This window comes from Musca autumnalis, unplaced genomic scaffold, assembly GCF_047663935.1.
Source record: "Musca autumnalis isolate F117 unplaced genomic scaffold, ASM4766393v1 scaffold_1, whole genome shotgun sequence".
Lineage (NCBI taxonomy): Eukaryota > Metazoa > Arthropoda > Insecta > Diptera > Muscidae > Musca > Musca autumnalis.
The window spans coordinates 143,405,254-143,425,119 of record NW_027411644.1 but is presented as its reverse complement, the minus strand read 5'-3'; the positions used below and the strand labels follow the sequence as shown (position 1 = coordinate 143,425,119).

The 19,866-nt window shown below is 34.8% G+C and overlaps 1 protein-coding gene across 2 annotated transcripts in view; it reads left to right on the top strand.

Annotated features, from left to right (window-relative positions):
* The window catches only part of Spc105R (Spc105-related), a 140,075-nt gene that overhangs the window by 48,656 nt on the left and 71,553 nt on the right, over window positions 1-19,866 (top strand). For both annotated transcript variants that reach the window (XM_073956518.1, XM_073956511.1), the window contains exon 4: window positions 5,007-6,241. In XM_073956518.1, coding sequence (XP_073812619.1) covers window positions 5,007-6,241 — 1,235 coding nt within the window. The remainder of the gene's footprint in view (window positions 1-5,006; window positions 6,242-19,866) is intronic.

Below are 19,866 nucleotides of genomic sequence, written 5' to 3'. Positions count from 1 at the left end.
AAGTACACAATTGCACAACTACGAGACAAAAAATACATATCAATTAAATTTTTATTGGTGGCCGACGTTAGGAACCATATAAAAACTGGCATGTTCTAATAGTCGAGATACCTATGCCGACTATTGGAACAACAGTGATTTTTTTGTTCCTATTGTCGGCATACCTTAAATACGACGAATTTGCATTTTTTATAAACATTTATCACTTACGCCTTATTAGTTTTAGTAATATCTAATATGGCATTCACTCATTTCAAAACAAAATATGAATTAATACGATTTTTTGCTTATTTTACATTTATTTATAAACTAACAAATTTCTTAAAAAATGTGCTTTAACACGTGTTGACAAATCAGTACTGATAGAAACGACTATAAATTCTGAAATACCGTTCCCACGACCTTGAAAAATTGTGTAGAGGGAGAAGGGAATATATTTTATGTAAATGTAATCTTATTTGACTATACAAATAACGGTATTCTTATTTATTCGTGTTTATATACGAATGTGGCCGAATACTGGAACCGACCGACAATAGGAGCGTTGACCCTACTAAGTGGTACTAAATTTAATACAATTTGGATTTCAGTGATAGGATAGGTTAGGTTAGGTTAAAGGACGCGCAGCTGTCGTGTTAGACAGCCACTCCACTCGGAGACCTTATGGTCCATTGTGTTCATCCTATAGTAAGGGTAGGAGAAAAGAAAAGAAATAATAGCATATCGAGTTTAGAAGTAGGAAAAAGGAATAGTTAAGTAAGTTAGAGGATAGTTGAGAATGATTAAGTAAGTGCTACGGATTGAGAGATTATTTGTAAGGAGAGAGAGAGCGAGTAAGGAGGTTAGCCGTATTAAGATGCTGTAGTTTGTTCGTGTTGAAGCCACTTCAGACCCTTGGCGAGAAGAAGCAGTGTTGTCGGCTCGGCTTGGCAGAATGTTGTCAGAGATGATAACGTATGTTCACCCATTGTTTGAATTCTCCTGGTCCTGAGCATTGGACAACGGCATAATAAGTGCTCAATCGTCTCTGTTTCTTCTTCGTCTTCGCATAATCTGCAGTTGTCCGTGGGGTCATCTCTATCCCATTTGCAGGTCATTGATCTTATCCTGCAGTGTCCCGTGATAGCTCCAATCATTAGTTTTAGATCGGGTTTTCTCATAGAGAGTAGGGAAGTGGTCTTTTGGAGAGGTTGGGCCAGATTGCCTTTGATACCTTGCAGCCAGGTTCGTTATTCCAGATCTGACCAGCCTTCTCCCTGTATGTTTGTTCTAGGAGCCGCATGAAGTGACACAGGGGTGGCCTGATTGAGTTATCGATTTCGATGTCGTTTGACTCAGATCCGCGACGTGCCAGTTCATCCGCCTTTTCATTTCCCTCGATGTCGCAATGCCCCGGGACCCAGCACAAGGTAACGATTGAGCGTAGGGCCTCCAAAGCTTTCCTGCAGTGCAAGACCGCAGCAGATTTGATTGAATGGGATCTAAGTGATTTTAGGGCCGCTTGGCTATCCACATAGATAGTCACCGGTCCGGCTATATCCCCTTCCATGTTTTTAATCAATTCTGCTGCTTTCGTGACCGCAAAGATTTCGGCTTGGAAGACGCTAAAATTTTCGCTTAGCTTGTACGAGATCCGTAAGTTGAGGGTATCGCTGTAGACGCCCGCTCCTGTTCCCTTTTCCATCTTGGATCCGTCGGTATAAATCTCTATACCGGGTAGAGGTAGGGAGTTGTGGGTCCAGGCTTCTCTGTCAGGTATCCGAACTTCAATGTCGTCGAAGTGTAATTGTGGTGATATATAGTCACTGATTACCTCCAAACCCACCGATAGTCCAGATTGTCGTAAGATAGCAGCATGGCCGTAGTCGAAGTTACGCCATGAATTTAACTCCTTGAGTCGGAGAGCACTCTTTGCTGCCAACTCCTGTACCACGAGATTCATCGGATGAAGATCCAGTAATACATTGAGAGCAGCCTGTGGAGTGCTTTTCATGGCACCGGTAATTAGGAGAGATGCCGCTCTTTGAACGACATTAATCTTACGGAGAAGGGATGTGATAGGATACATTTGGAATCGTGAAATTCGGAATTAAAAGTGCTGTTGGAGTGCACGGCGCTCTTGAAACAATTTTAAATGGAAGGTGCTTACACCTCGGAAGTTTTTGCGGATTCTGAAACTACAATGTTTATAGATGAGAAAAATCAAAAAACAAAAAAAATCGCTGGAGCGCTTTTTAAATAAATCGCGATTTAAGTTGACATTTTTAGGGGTTGTTTAGGTTTTCACGATTTTGCTTAGAAACCGCAAGATCTATCAAAAGGGACTAAAGGAAATGCTGTAGCTATGAAAATTCTCTACAAGATTGACCTTAATGGTATTCTCGGCGGTTTTACCGTTTTTGAGATATAGAAGTTCACATTGGGACAATTCAAATTCAATTCAATTCTGTATCGTCCCCTTATAAAACAACGTCATGACTGCAAATTCCCAACTTACACTTATATATCTAAAAACATGTTACAACTTAGGATAAGTTACTTAAGCCAGTCTTGTAGAGAATTTTCACAGCTTTAAGATTTTCTCAGGTCCTATATCGATAAGACTTACCGTATTCAAGCAAAATCGCGAAACCCTAACAAAAAAACCTAAAAATGTAAACTGAGCTTCATTATCTCAAAAATGGTACAGGCTGGTAACAAATGATAAACGTCAATCCTATAGAGAATTTTCACAACTACAACATTTTCTTTGGCTCCATTTCGATTGGACTTGCGGTTTCCAAGCAAAATCGTGAAAACCAAAAAACCACCTAAAAATGTGAATTTTGACCGCGATTTATTCAAAAATCCCTACAGCGATTTTTTCTTGTTTTTGGGTTTTTCTCATCTATGAACACTGCTGTTTTGGAATTCACAAAAACTTTCCCTGTGTAAGCGTTTTTCATTAAAAGTTAGTTAAGGCGCACCCTTCATGACATTGTTTTGTAAGGGGGGCGATACAGCTAGTGCATTGTCCCAATTTGAACTTCTGTAACTCAAAAATGGAAAAAACTACGAAAATACCTTAAAGGTCGATCTTGTAGAAAATTTTCATAGCTACAACATTTTCTTTAGTCCCATTTTGATAGGACTTGCGGTTTCTAAACAAAATCGTGAAAACCTAAACAACCCTTAAAAATGTTAACTTAAATCGCGATTTATTTAAAAAGCGCTCCGGCGATTTTTTTTTGTTTTTGGATTTTTCTCATCTATGAACATTGTAGTTTCAGAATCCGCAAGAACTTCCAAGGTGTAAGCACCTTCCATTTAAAATTGTTTCAAGAGCACCGTGAGTGTTGATAGAGGTAGGTTTGGAAATTCGTACTTTGGATACGAATAGTACTTAATGGTACCAATATCGGATTTGAGTTATCGGATGTATCTGGAATCCTTAAATTCGGAATTAAGCTTATTGTTTGAACATAGGTAGTTTTGAAAATTTGTTGTATAGGATTGATGAAGTTTTTGAAATTTTTAGTTATGGGTACGAAAAGTACTAAATGGTACCAAATTTGGTACAATTTTAATTTGTGTGATCAGATACATTTGGAATCCTGAAATTCGGAATTACGATTACTGTTGGAGTGTTGATAGAGGTAGGTTTGGAAATTCGTACTTTGGACTTTGGATTGTGGTAGTTGTGGAAATTCGTTCTCATGGGTACGAATATTACTAAATGGTACCAAATTTGGTACAATTTGGATTTGGGTGAACGGATATAGCTGGAATCCAAAGATTTGGAATATGGAGTACTGTTGGAGTGCAGGATTGATAAAGTTTTGGAAAATTTTAGTTATGGGTAGGAAAAGTACTAAATGGTACTAAATTTGGTACAATTTGGATTTCAGTGATAGGATGCATTTGGAATCCTGAAATTAGGAATTACGACTATAGGATTGATGAATTTTTTGAAATTTTTAGTTATGGGTACGAAAAGTACTAAATGGTACCAAATTTGGTACAATTTTAATTTGGAATCCTGAAATTCGGAATTACGGTTACTGTTGGAGTGTTGATAGAGGTAGGTTTGGAAATTCGTACTTTGGATTGAGGATTGAGGTAGTTGTGGAAATTCGTTCTCATGGGTACGAATAGTACTAAATGGTACCAAATTTGGTACAATTTGGATTTGGGTGAACGGATATAGCTGGAATCCAAAGATTTGGAATAAGAAGTGCAGGATTGATAAAGTTTTGGACAAATTTAGTTATGGGTAGGAAAAGTACTAAATGGTACTTAATTTGGTACAATTTGGATTTCAGTGATAGGATGCATTTGGAATCCTGAAATTAGGAATTACGACTACTGTTGGGTGTTGATAGAGGTCAATTAAAATAGGTATTAGTACAAAAAATTTTTCCATGTTCACCGTTCTATATTATATATTTTTATTTGTTTTGTATATGCTTTTCGCATACGAAGTAGCGGGTACTTTGCTAGTTACAAATAAAAGAAATCTTTCTGCTACCATACATAAACAGGTTGTAAAACTTTCACAAATTAACAGAATTAAGCCATTTGGGTGCCACCGTGGTGCAATGGTATGCACACCCGCCTTGCACACATAAGGTCGTGGGTTCGATTCCCCGGCCAGGCAACATGAAAACACTTTTCAACGGTGGCAAAATACCCCTCAGTAATGTTGGCGACATTTCCTGAGTATTTCAGTCATGTAAAACTTCTCTACAAAAGTGGTGTCTTAGACACGACGTTCGGACTCGGCGATAAACTGTAGGTCCCATATCATTGAGCTAAAATGAATCGGGGTGCACTCATTGATATGAGAGAAGTCTCCCTTGTCCCTATGGGATGTTGTGAAACAATTATATATATATATATATATATATATATAAGTCATTGTTATGCATATTAAACTGTAATTATCCTGTTAAGCAAAATGCACCGATTTTAATATTAATGTAATGTATTGTAAATAACAATTCTTAGTAATATGTACATATTTCCAGGTAAAATTGATGAAAGATGGCGAGATGATTTCGATCGATGTTTATTCAAACGAAAATATCACAGTTCCTACCATTGAAAGGCCAAATGAACTCCAACTGTTGAAACCAACTGATATAACAACCAACAAGATTTTCAATGTTAACAAAGACAATATGTATCCAAAAGTACCAGTTGATGATGATACCTCCTGTATGAACATTGAAAATAACCCAATCTATTATGGCAATTCTCAAATAAAGTCGGCAGAACAATTCAGTATAATGATAGATAGTATGTCCCTTTCACAAGATTCTGATGAAGTTTTTAAAGATTCCCAAAAGGATACCGTTGGGAAGGACCATAGTAATCATACAATAAATTTCAATCAAGAAATTCAAATTTCGCCGAGAACCTCGCCATTGATTGGTGATAGACAGTGCACTGATATTGATAAAGAAATGTCTCCAAATAAAACACCTGATAACAAGAATATCTGTAGCAATACTGTATTACGGGACAATTACGTACACCCAAGATTAGTTGTAAAAAAAATATGTACGCCCCTTATGAGTAATTCAAAAAATAGAATTGGTTTTCAAACCAGATTATTTGAACGTTACCAAAGTAAGCAAGAAAAAGTTGTCCCATCAAATCAGTGTCCGGCTCATGATTCAATTTCAAATAATAGTGCAACCTCAAAAGAGAAAGTATTGGATAATTCACTTAATTTTTCTATCAGCAACGCTAAAAATATGTCGCTGTCCCCCGAGTCAACATCATCCCTCTTGATTCCGTCAGAATATAGAGCATACAATTTTAAGCAACTGAATGACGAGATTGAAGGTGGGAAAATACAATTGTTTACTAAAACACCAACAACTGACAGAAAACTGAAATACAGTAATTTTGAAAAACCTTTGTTCAGCAAAAACAGGAAAACACTATTTTTTGATGATAACATTGTACCAGAAAATATTGCTGATTTTTCAAGTTGTGTGGAGAAAGAAAATTATTATGACTTCAACGTTACCAGAACAAAAATACGAAACGGCAACAATTGTCGGTTTTCATATCTCGATGATGGGATACTAGACACCACAAGCTTCCTAACAAAGGCTAAGTTAGGAGATGAATCGGTTTCACGTAACAACACAAGAAGGGATTTTAATAACCTACACGATATAGACATATTTGAAGAAACACTAAAGGAAGCAGCAATGCACCTTGATAGAACAACCTTTGTTCGAAATACTGGGTAAGATACATTTACAAAATATTTTCCATAAATGCGTTTGCATTTAATTCTGTATTTACGAAATAAAATAGTTTGTTATTTATATTATGGTAATTTTTTGAACAACTTCGTAAGCAAATCGTAAAAATATATAGAAAGACTAACTTGAACAAAATTTTAAATCGTTTAATTTTTCTGGAAAAAGAAAATTTAATGTAATTTAAATTTGTTTTCTCATTTACCTACTGTTACATTTAAAAATTCCACTTCAAAATTATTGGAAGATGGATTATGAATGAAGAGCTAAATTAGAAGACATGTGTATCGGCGTTTTGAAAGTATAAAACGTGAGGTAACCTAAAGTGGACAAGTAATCCAATTTTAACATTTCTGGAAATCTTCGGATCTTCGGAAAATAATGTCTTATATTATTTTACTAATAACGATGCGAGGAATATTTTAAGATAGTTTAGATTTAGGTTTTAGGACGCGCGACTGTAATTAATGCAGTTGCTCCACACGTAGGCCAAAGTTCCATTGTGTTCATCCTGTAAGTAGACAAGAAATGTGTGTTAAAAGTAGAAAAAGGAAATGGTTTTATTGTTTAAGCTAAAAAAGCTCGGAGTTTCTTCCCCATAGCCATTTAAGCCCTCTTGAAACATGGGTCCATGCTAGACAGGTCTGAGACAGAAGAGAACTCATAGTAGCCGAAGTGTCTGTGTCTAGTGTTGATTAATCGACACTACTATTCCACCGAAAAGTTCTGGATCTTACGCAGCAGTGCCGCGTCATGGCCCAAAATTGTTCGTCACAAAATTTTACTATTATACCTGTAAAACTTGAAACCATATTTTATTGTTAAAGCTAAATTATCCAACAACCTACAATTTTACGAGTATGTACTCAATGACATATAACGATACCAAGATTGGCATAATATAAAGAAATTGTTTAATTTTTTGTTAAGTTTCATAATTTTCTTAAGTCTTTATATGATAGTAACATGTAATTTAATTCGGACCGATGATGTCATCTAAAAAATGTCATAAAAGTTTATTATTAGTTCCAAAACAAAACATATTAAGAAAATTGTTGCATACATTTGTTTATTCCACGTGGAAAATACCACCTTGGATCGAAAATCAGTATTTGACAAAATTGAATATTTCAGAAACCGAACCACGTTTTGTCAAAAAAATTGTTTTTGATTACCCTAGTATCCAAACTCTTAACAGTTTGTGCATTGTGATGGATGGGTCATTGTTCTTTAAATGCTCAACCGGGTGCCTGTCTTTCTAGAATTATTTCTATTCTCAATATATCCAGCCGAAGCACACTGGTCGAAACCACTGTTCTAGCGGCGCGAAAGTAAAAAAATCGAACTATAAAATTGCGGATTCCATGGCAGCGGGCCATGGCCAGCGGCTGCCAACCCAGGATTAAACCTATGCTCCTACGTAAATTTCATGCTGCTACAACAAAAACATAAAATTGCGAAATATTTTCCATTGTATCGATTACAGACACTTTGCAGACAAAGATTTTGATTTTTAATTTTTGTTGTTGTAAATATTCACTCAGTTATTCACTATCAAATACAAGAGTTTTTGTTGCACCAGATTTTTATTTATTTATTTACAATATATTTTACAAATTAATTTATAAAATATAGATTTCAGGCGCCGGGTAACAGAGACCATATGCGCACGATATAATTAATTCTGAATTTTACAAAAACTGAATTTAATATATATACAGCATAATTGGAAATATATTTTATATACATACATATCAGCAATATTTTTGAAAATTTAACATAGTTGAAGCCAAGGTTTACCCTTTTAGAACACGCGACATGTGATTGTATATTATACAAATTAAATGTTTTTGGCTAAAATGAAATGTTTTTGTACGTGGCAAAAAATATGGGCATCAAAAGTTAATTTGTGTGGAAGCTGTGGCTATATTTATTTAAAAAAAATAGGTAAAAATGGGTTGAAGCCAACGTGTCTTTTTTTGTTTTCTCTTGATTTGTGAATAAACCAAACTTTTCCCGATTTTCCTGTCAAAGTAAAAGTGGAAGCAAACAAAATAAGGATAATCTCACTAATGTATTACTTTTCAAAATTTGATCTGCTTCTACCATTAAATGATGCTGGCATTTTGAAGCCAGATTTACACTGTTTTTTGAATTTTTCTTCTAATTTCATTCCGCAAGCAGGTTTTTCAAAAAATCGTATATAGGATTGTAGAATTCGCGATTCTGAGTTATTTGTTATATGTGTCGTGAATGTAGTCTACACAGCTTCATAGAAATCTGCATCCAAATACGGAATTTTTGTGCGAACATTTTTCTAAAAATCATATTTTTCGGGCCTAATTTTTACAATTGTCATTCGATTTCCTCGTACTTGATTGTACATTTTAGTTTTTTACGTTCCGGATCCAACAAATTATTCCCCGTGAAAATCCATCTAACAAAACGCGAGTTACGAGAAATTCCAAATTAGAAAAATCACCTAAAAATGTTTTTATCGCGTTTTCTGCGGTTCGTTTCGTTTTAGCGGAAACAGAGATTTGAAAACTTCAATGAACATATATATATATATATACATATATATATATATATATATATATATATATATATATATATATATATATATATATATATATATATACCCAGCAAAATAAATTGGAAGTAGTGCAATGTAGACTAGTTCTTTCACGGCATGTTTTTATGCAGTTCAAACGGAGTCGTGAAAAAGGCACTCCATTCCTTACATTTTAACCGCATTTGGATGCAATCCAAAGAATCACATCCATTTGTCACATTTTAACAACATCCGGAGGCAGTTCAACGAAGTCGTGAAAAAGGCACTCCAATTCCTCACAATTTAACAGCATCCGGATGCAGTGCAAACGGAGTCGTGAAAAAGGCACTCCATTCACTACATTTTATTAGCAGTTGTTAGAGATCCCTACCTGTACATAAATCAGTTTGTACATCTCTACAGGCAGCGGAATACATTTCCAAAAAGAGATAATCGTGTTAACATTTCCAAAAATTTGTTAATACAAACTAAATAATATTTAATTTGTGAACATTTTTTCGGTAACTCATGGTTTAATAAGAAAGGTTAGCCAAAGCTTTATGTCCATTTAAATTTATTCATTCGAGTATGCCCAATAGAAAGTGTCTGTAAGACAACATTGATGAATCGTGCACGACATTTCTAATTCGTTCACGACTCTTTGCAGACAGCCCTTTGGGATCGTTGACGACTTTTTCACACAAGTGTCCCAGTATTCATGCACGACAACATGGGCGACAAGGTAAGCGAAGCTGTCGTCGACGACGACTTCGAAGACAAAAAACACTGTCTTGCTATTTGTCATTGACGACCTTACTGAAGACAATTTGTTTTGTTGTCGTGTGTCAAATTTTATTTTTATTACATTATAAAAATACATAATTTTACAAATTTTATCTTACATTAACAATTAGTTCTTGAATATTCTCTGATCAACCTTTTTTGAACTTATCCGCGCCTCATTTTCTCCTCACAACCTATAGAGGGGGCGACCTCCTTTATTTATGGATTCTGTAAAAAAAAACATTATGAATAAATACAATAACCACTAATATAATCTATAATCTTACCATATATCACTGGCGTATCTGTCCGCCGGAATTTACAGCATTCTCCATAACATCAACCTACATATGTATATGTATTAAAAGAATAACTTAAATTATTTTTAAAGTTCCTTAATATAATTGTCCTTACTTTTCTTACCGTTCTTTGGTAAAAGCAAAATCTTTAATCATTGACGCGATTTCAGAATATGATGATTTTATTATCTTACATTTATTACAAAATACAATTTTGTATTCGAATCAATATGTGAACAATCATTTCATAGCACGCTTTTTTGAAATTTTTTGGGTTTGTTGGCACGACACATTGCAAGACATGGTCATGCACCTTGTCGTGCATGACAATTTATAATATTTCGTCAATGATTCGTCGACGAAAATGTCATCAACGATTCTATTTTCTATTGGGTGCCTAAAGCTTCAAAACAATATAAACAAACTGTGTATGTGTGTGTGGTGTTTGAATAATATGCCAAACAATTTTAAAAACAATCGAATACAATGATTTTTAAAATTGTTTTTAGACCATTTGTATTGAAGAAATTGGTAAGATTTGCATTGAAACAATCAGTTTATTATATTCACAACTCGATTATGTGGAGAAAACTTAACTCTTCATTAATTTTTTGCGTTTTTTATAAAATGCTCAAAAAATACATTGTAAACAAACCCACTTGTTGCTTTTATTTTGAAGTTTTAAGAATTCAAGAAAAACAAGGGTTCTATAGATTTTTTTCATTTAAATCTACCTCTTTACTTATACCATGCGGTAACTCACGAGAAGAAAATTTCCCAATGGAGTGCTGTTGGTGTACATGTCGAAATATTAACTGGTGATTGGAAGACAATATCAATCCCATTTAGCAGGTGAAGCAAAAGCACTTAAGCTTGGATTAAATGAAGAGCGGAGGAAACACACATGTTTGCGAATTTGTGTTAATCTAATAAAGGTATTATTATTTTTGTTTTACACAAATAATAAATGCATTTTATTTTGTTATTCAAAACACGTGCTCTAGACTGCCTCCTATTCTACCCCAAAGGGTCAGTTAAAATGCAATGCCAAAGGGTCAGTTAAAATGCAGTGCCAAAGGTTCAGTTAAAATGCAATGCCAAAGGGTCAGTTAAAATGCGGTGCAATGGAGTGCCTCTTTCCGGGGTCACTCCCTTGTAAAAATCATGAGTGAAAATGCATAATTTGATGCACTTCCAAATCACTTGTACATATCATTTAACTGCCTCTTTGGAGGCAAACTTTTCGCTGGGTATATATATATATTTCAAGGCGATCAATCAAGAACCGTGGATGTAGCATCCCACACTATTTTTTGGGATAATATGAATGTAGCTCCCTTATCATTGAAGTTTTCAAATCTCTGTTTATATATATATATATATATATATATATATATATATATACCCAGCTAAATTTTATGGAAGTGGTTCCATGAGATGCCATGATTTCACTGGATCTTTTGCATTGGTTCAAATGAAGTCGTGAAAGATCCGATCTTTTCATCAGCATTTGAACCCATTCGAAGGAAGTCGTGAAAGATCCGATCGTTTCATCAGCATTTGAACCAATTTAAAGGAAGTCGTGATAGATCCGATCTTTTCCTTAGCATTTGAACCCATTCCATCGATCCAATAGAGATGAATTTTGTGTTTTTATTTTTACACATTTATCTAAATATGTACGTTTAAAGCAATGTAAGATTTATTATGCTAGGAAGTCCCAATCATTGAGCTAAAAGTAGAGTCGGACTGCACTCTTTGGTATTAGTCGTGTTCTTTTACGTGCCTGAGGTTACCAGTTTTTACTCGCAAAGTGTTTCCTTACTTTTAAAAGCATTCAATTTATATGAGAGCAGTTCACCACTTTTACCATTTTTGCAACAATTACCATTTTTAAAAGTAAAGGAACAGACCAATTACAAAAGATTCCTTGCCTGCTCTAGAGAACCCTGCTCAACAAGTCGATTTGTAGATCCCTAAACGTTGTAAAATAAAATTCACGAAATAGTAATCTGCAGTTGTAGTAAAATCCTTTTGTAAGATGAATCAAAACCTGTTGCGGAGGAAGTAAAATCTGTTGCGTGCAGCGGCGGTGTTTAGACTGCAACAGCTGGGACGGCCGGAAGTCTAGTTTCTCACTTAAATTTACAACCTGTCGCTTGCCAAACACATCGTTCCCGAAGTCTGGAAAATAGGCCAGCTACTGAAGCCCGAAAAGGATGCCAGCAAAGGTGAATGTTACAAACCGATTTCGCTTTTGTCGCCCGTAGCAAGTACCCTCGTGGCTATAGTTCTTCCAGCATCAGAAATAACTTTCCAGTTGCCGATCAATAGCATAGGATCCGTATGCAGCACAACAACTGCGCTGATGGCCATCTCCATATTAGCAGAGGACTCACTCAGAGCAAGCCGTGCTCATAATCTAGAAAGAGAAGTCTAACGTTACAAGAGAGAACCTCTAGATCAACAAGCCTTTCAACCAGGTTTAAGTAGCATTCGCACGAATGCAGTCGCAGATGCAGTAAACAGTTATCGTGTGAATGCGGTCCTTGGAGAACATCCACCATCTATCGCAGCTGAGAAGCGCCAGCTGTCAGGACAAACCAGAGTAGTTTTGGGTCAATACGCTCGGGATGGTGCAGCCGTCAAAATTCCTATAGGGCAAGTACTGATGACACCGTGGAAAACATCTGCCCAGCATACAGCACAGGCCCCCACGACACACTGCTCCTTTTCAATTGCCCTACCAATCCTGTTAGAAACTTAAGTTTGCAGCTTTGTGGTTACAAACCATATAAATAGCGCAATAGCCGCATTCTTACGACTGATAGACCCAAAGTCAGATTAAGCACAAAAATGAGAATACAAACATATTAACTACTGTTACAACAACGAGAACAAACTGCAATTATAGATTTAAACTTTATGATGATTAATAAATTATAGTTATTTCATTAATTCCTTTGAATTAATAAAATAAAAAAATGAAAATCATTTTTCAATACAGCATTTTCCATTTTCCGAACAAGACGTGAAAATTACATGCCAAAGGGTTGGTGAAAATGACATGCCAAAGATTAGTGAAAGTGCTATTCTTGGGAATTGGTTAAGATGGCATGCCAAAGGATTGGTATAGATGCCATGCCAAAGAATTGTTGAAGATGCCATTCCATCGAGTTAGTAAAGATGACATGCTTAGGATCTGAAAATGAATTGCATCTTTTGGGGGTCACGCTCTTGTAAAAAGAATGAGTGAAGATGCTGAAAAAATGACATTCCATTTCACTTGCACCCATTCTTGAATAGCATCTTTGGCATCGAACATTTTGCTGGGTATATATATATATATATATATATATATATATATTGCAAGGCGATCAATCAAGAACCGTGGATGTAGCATCCCACACTATTTTTTGGGATAATATGAATGTAGCTCCCTTATCATTGAAGTTTTCAAATCTCTGCTTCCGCTAAAACGATGTAGATTTTCATGGTGGACATTGAAATCGGATGCGGACAAAAACTGTATTCACTTTGCGCAAATTAGCGATATTTTATAGGGTTTTTAGTGGTAAGATGCAGCCGATGCTACATCTTAGCCTCCAAATTAAATTTCAAAAAATATATACCACTTAAAAAATATGAAAATCACATGCGGACAAAATGATTTTGATAATGACGCGATTTACAAGTATTTTAAAATGCATATAAATTAAAATGGGTTATGTGACCTCTATTTCCATTTCAGAAGCCTTGATATATATCCTCAGCAACCCAATTATCTTCCTCAATAGGCACGCTTTTATATGAATGTCCATAAAGCAAAATCCGTATATTTTAATGGGAGATTTAAGCAAAATGAAGGAAGTATTCCTATAGATTTTTCCAAAATTTTATACTACATAATGAATGTGGAGAATGTGGAAAAATATGTTTTCAAACAAAAAATTATTTTTTTAATCAAAATATATGTTTATTTTGGCTGTGACATCGAAACTATAATACCAATCTGTATGATTTTAGTCTCATATGATTCGCCGTGAAGTTTTGCTTCCATACGAATTTTTTTCGTAATTTTATAGCGGGTAAATGGACCTTTATTTTGAAAAAAAGTTGACTTATATTCAATAATTTATCAATTTATTATAAATGTCGCGAGTACAGAGTAACATTTAAGAAATATTATCCAATCTACTTACTCAAGCCACTTGCAGATAACATTTTAGTAGCAATTGCTCGCGGTAAAATAATTAGCGTTTTTATAATAATTTTTTCCTTAAAACGAAAATAAAACCGCCATAATATGAAATAAGGTTAAGGTCAAGTTTATTGAGACTTATAATGCCAACATATAATGCCAAAAATTTACATAAAAAAAAATAACAAACGAGAGCATAACTTAAAACTATAAAGTATTGTTTTAATTTTATTTATTTATTTATTTATTTATTATTATTATAAACTTATAGTAAATATAAGAGTATTATATACAGTAAAAAGCATTAGCTACTATGGCCATCAGCTATATACATATATACAATATAAATTCGAAAGAGTTGAACAATTTTTTTAAATAGTTATGTTATTCTGCTTTATGTACTGAAATATATTATCAATATTTAGGTTGTTTATGTTTTGAAGCATATTGAATCCTTGGTTTTGTAAGAGGCGTCGTTGTTGTTGAGATAATAATCTGCATGTTTGGAGTATATGTTTAACGGTAACCACATCACCGCACTTCGGACATTTGTTATCTGCGTTTTTGTTGATGAGATATTGATGAGTTGTAACAGTGTGCCCCATCCGTAAACGAGAAAAAATTCTAATTTTCTTTTTATCAATATTTGTGGGGTAAATTGCAATTTGATTATGTGGATTGACATCTGTGTAGTGATAATGTTGGAACTGAGCCATATTGACTATGTGTAGCTTAAATAAGTTTGCTGATATGTGTGCTTTTAGATCGAGTCTTTCAATGATAATATCCTCGATAAGTGGTGCGATGCAGGCATTCTTTGCAGCATTGTCAGCGAAAACATTACCTGGTATTCCGACGTGACCAGGAATCCAAGCTAGCTTTATCTTACCCATATTAGATATGAGTAGGTCCCTTATTTTATTAATACCCGACCATTTAGTGTTGGATATATTAGTAATGCTCCTTATTGCCGATAGACTATCAGATAAAATCAGTGTTTTCTTTTTGGTTTCCAAAGCAATATTGATGGCTTCTAAGATACATGCAACTTCACCAGTGAAGATTGAACTAAAGTTTGATAAAACTTTAGATGCTAATAGCTTTCCATCGCAATCAACTACAGCATATGCTGTAGCGGAATTACTTTTAGAAGCATCTGTAAAAAGTTGATACCAATCACCATGTTGCGACATAAGCTCATTGAAATGTGTTAAATAGATTTCATGAGGAGTATTATCCTTTCTGTGTTTTAATTTTAATAAATTGCGTATGTTAACAAACTGACATAATAACAAGGATGTAATTATATTCTGCGGATGACAATAATTAGGCTTTAATATGCTTGCTCCCGGCATATGTATTGGCTAGTAGAACTTTGTCTACGATTAGGGTTCTTAAACGGGACACAAACCAGATTTTAAAAACGTTGACATTCTTGCACATGAAAATAATTACAAAAGACGATATACTCTAGAGATGCTTCATATTATTAACATTCCCACTGACAAAAGAATTAATTATAAAACTGACACAGACCACTGTGCACATATGTATAGAAACATAGTTCATAAGTACCGACGAAAGCTTAGTTGATGTTGACATTAGAAAGACAACAGTCGCTCTTCTTCCATAAATAAATGTAAATAAAATATTTTGTGTTACATTTGTATTTTATAATTTGTAATAATTAACTTGTGTTTTTAATAATAGATCCCTGAGGATGATTGTCGAAGACAATTGAAATATTGGAAATAAAATGTAATCAAACAAAATAAAACAACAATCTTTTTAATGACCTTCAGCCAAACTATCGCCAAACAAAAGGTTCTTAAACCTAAAAAATAATTTTGAACTTAAAAACTAACTTAAAAACTAAAATAAAAAGGTATCCTAACCCCTGTGTATGCCGGGAGTTGGAGAAGAATAAAAATGTCTACCAGGAAAATCAGTTTGTTCCTTCAAAATTCCAATTGGGGATAAATAATTAGTATTTGAACAACTAAAAGGCACTTCTGAATTTAAAATATCACGCATAATATTTCCTTCGAAATTTTGAAGATTCTGAACAAATCTGTGTACCATTTGGAGAGAATATTTGGAGATACTTATAACCGGAGAAGGATCGGCCTAATACTGACTTTATACAAAAGTAATTTAGTTTCACTACGCAAAAAAAAAATGTTTATTATTAAATAAAGTTGCAAAAGCTCCGTTCATATTGTTAGCTTTTTTGATAGTATTTCTAGCATGATTATTAAATGTATGTAGCTTGTTGAAGAAAACCCCAAGGTATTTAATACTATCTTCCAATTTAATTTCGTTGCCCTCAAGAAAAAGTTTCAATTCTGTACTTTGAGGCACAACAAATCGTTTACATTTGCCGGATGCGTTACGTAAGCAAATTGCTTTACTTTTGGACGCATTAATTTTAATACCCCAATTGAAATATTTGACAACATTTGTGATAGGAATCTATAAGTGCAATTTATAGGAATAATAAGTTCTGATTCAAACATTACTAATATTATGTACATGGCAATCAAGAATTCTGTCAATAGATAGTATTGAAATTTGAAAGTTTGCATCAGATTTTAAAAAATTGTTGCAAAAAAATTGACTTAATATTTGTTTAAATGTTAAATGCATTCGTAATGAAACTGGACAAGATTTATATTCAATTAATAGCAGTCGTGAGATTTAATTTATAAAAATTAGTTTGGGGTCTGGAGGTACTTAGTTATATAGCAATAAATTTTCAACAAATTTAATTTTTTATGTTTTTTTTTGTTGTACGCGCTTGTTCCATAGAGTGCATCTTGTAAACTTGACCGAACTTAGGTTCAATTTTTTTTTGGGGAATGAAATTGGACTCTCTGGATACGGAATAACCACATTAGGGCTGCAAATATTTGCAAATCTTTTGATGACTGCACTATTAAAATAAGGAATTTTGCATGAAATTCATACATATTTAGCAGTGCATTTGTATGGGAGCTAAATCAAAATATGGACCTATCTTGAGAAATGTTTGCAAGGAGGATTTCTACCCCCGGAGACACTATAATACCATATTATAGCTAAATATGTTATTAAATATGGGATAACAAGTAAAAATTCAACGAATCGGGGGTACCATAAAAGGGGCTACATCGAAACAAAAATCCGTGTTGAAAATGTTTTGTAAGAAGATTTTATACGCAGTGAGAACACGGAATGCAAAATTACAGCCAAGTTGGTTTAAAAATGTGGTAATGATATTCAAAATACCTTAAATTGGGAGGTACGGTTACATGGGGGCTATATCAAAACGTGCACCTATGTCATTAATTTTTGGTGAACATATTTTGTGGCCACTAGGAACCCTAAGTACCAAATTACAGGTAATTTGCTACGAAATTGTGGCTTAAATCCTCAAAATACCGAAAATCTTAAGGTACCGTTATATGGGGGCTATACCAAAACATCAGCCGATATTGTTCATATCTGGCCCATTATTACCCACAGGTACAAGCTGAGTTTGTGCCAAATTTCAGTGACGTATCTCAATTCGTTTGCAAGTTATTAGTTTCGCGCCGCTAGATCAGTGCTTTCGACCACCGTGCGAATGCTTCAAAAATACCCAGCAAAAAATTTGCCTCCAAAGAGGCAGTTAAATGATATGTACAAGTGATCTGGAAGTGCATCAAATTATGCATTTTCGCTCATGATTTTTACAAGAGCGTGACTACGGAAAGACGCACTCCATTGCACTGCATTTTAACTGACCCTTTGGCACTGCATTTTAACTGACCCTCTGGCACTGCATTTTAACTGACCCTTTGGCATTGCATTTTAACTAACCCTTTGGGGTAGAATAGGAGGCAGTCCAAAGCACGTGTTTTGATACAGGCATTCTGCGGAAATTGTGCAAGCCATTACAAAATATGTCAGAACAAATAAAATGCATTATTTGTGTAAAACAAAAATATTAAGAACTTTATTACATTAACAAAAATTATGAAAATTCTCCATTGAATTCAATCGCAAACATGCGTGTTTCCTCCGCTCTCCATTTGTTCCAAGCTGAACAGTTTTTGTTTCATTTGCTAAATGGGTTGTCTTCCCATCACCAGTTAAGATTTCGACATGTACTCCAACAGCACTCCATTCGGAAATTTTCTTCTCTTGAGTTACCGGAAAAATGTTCACAAATGAAATATTATTCAGTTTGTATTAACAAATGTTCGAAAATATTAACACGCTTATCTCTTATTGGAAAATTTATGTCGCTGCCTGTAGAGATGTACAAACTGATTTATGTACATGTAGGGATCTCTAACAACTGCTAATAATATGTAGCGAACGGAGTGCCTTTTTCACGACTCCGTTTGGACTGCATCCGGATGCTGTTAAATTGTGAGGAATTGGAGTGCCTTTTTCACGACTCCGCTGAACTGCATCCGGATGTTGTTAAAATGTGACAAGTGGATGTGATTCTTTGGATTGCATCCAAATGCAGTTTAAGATGGAGCCTTCAGCGCAGTTTTTGTGCTGCTTACGGATCCTATGCTATTGATCGGCAACTGGAAAGTTATTTCTGATGCTGGAAGAACTATAGCCACAAAGGGTCCTTGCTACGGGCGACAAAAGCGAAATCGGTTTGTAGGATTCACCTTTGCTGGCATCCTTTTCGGGCTTCAGTAGCTGGCCTATTTCCAAACTTCGGGAACGATGTGTTTGGCAAGCGACAGGTTGTAAATTTAAGTGAGAAACTTGACTTCCGGCCGTCCCAACTGTTGCAGTCTAAACACCGCCGCTGCACGCAACAGAGTTTACTTCCTCCGCAACAGGTTTTGATTCATCTTACAAAAGGTTTTTACTTCCCATCAGTGCAGTGCAGATTTCGACATTGACTCCAACTGCAGATTACTATTTCGTAAATTTTATTTTACAACGTTTTGGAAATGTTTGTTGTTTTGTATGGATTTACAAATCGACTTTTTGAGCAGGGTTCTCTAGAGTAGGCAAGGAAACTTTTATAATTGGTCTGTTCCTTTACTTTTAAAAATGGTAATTGTTGCAAAAATGGTAAAAGTGGTGAACTGTGTATGCTTTTAAAAGTTAGGAAACACTTTGCTGGTAAAAACTGGTAACCTCAGGCACGTAAAGGAACACGACTAATACCAAAGAGTGCAGTCCGACTCTACTTTTAGCTCAATGATTGGGACTTCCTAGCATAATAAATCTTACATTGCTTTAAACGTACATATTTAGATAAATAAAAGAATATATACATGTGTAAAAATAAAAACACAAAATTCATCTCTATTGGATCGATGGAATGGGTTCAAATGCTAAGGAAAAGATCGGATCTATCACGACTTCCTTTGAATTGGTTCAATTGCTGATGAAACGATCGGATCTTTCACGACTTCCTTCGAATGGGTTCAAATGCTGATGAAAAGATCGGATCTTTCACGACTTCATTTGAACCAATGCAAAAGATCCAGTGAAATCATGGCATCTCATGGAACCACTTCCATACCCAGCAAAATGTTCGATGACAGATCATGAGTTGAATCATAGGTGCAAGTGACTTGTCATAGGTGCAAATTTAGGTGAATCACCGATGAAATTTACAAGGGAGTGACACCTGATTTCACCTGTTCATTGTCATGGCATTTTGCACCAGTTCATTGTCATGACATTTTGCACCAGTTCATTGTCACGGCATTTTGCACCAGTTCATTGTCACGGCATTTTGCACCAGTTCATTGTCATGACATTTTGCAC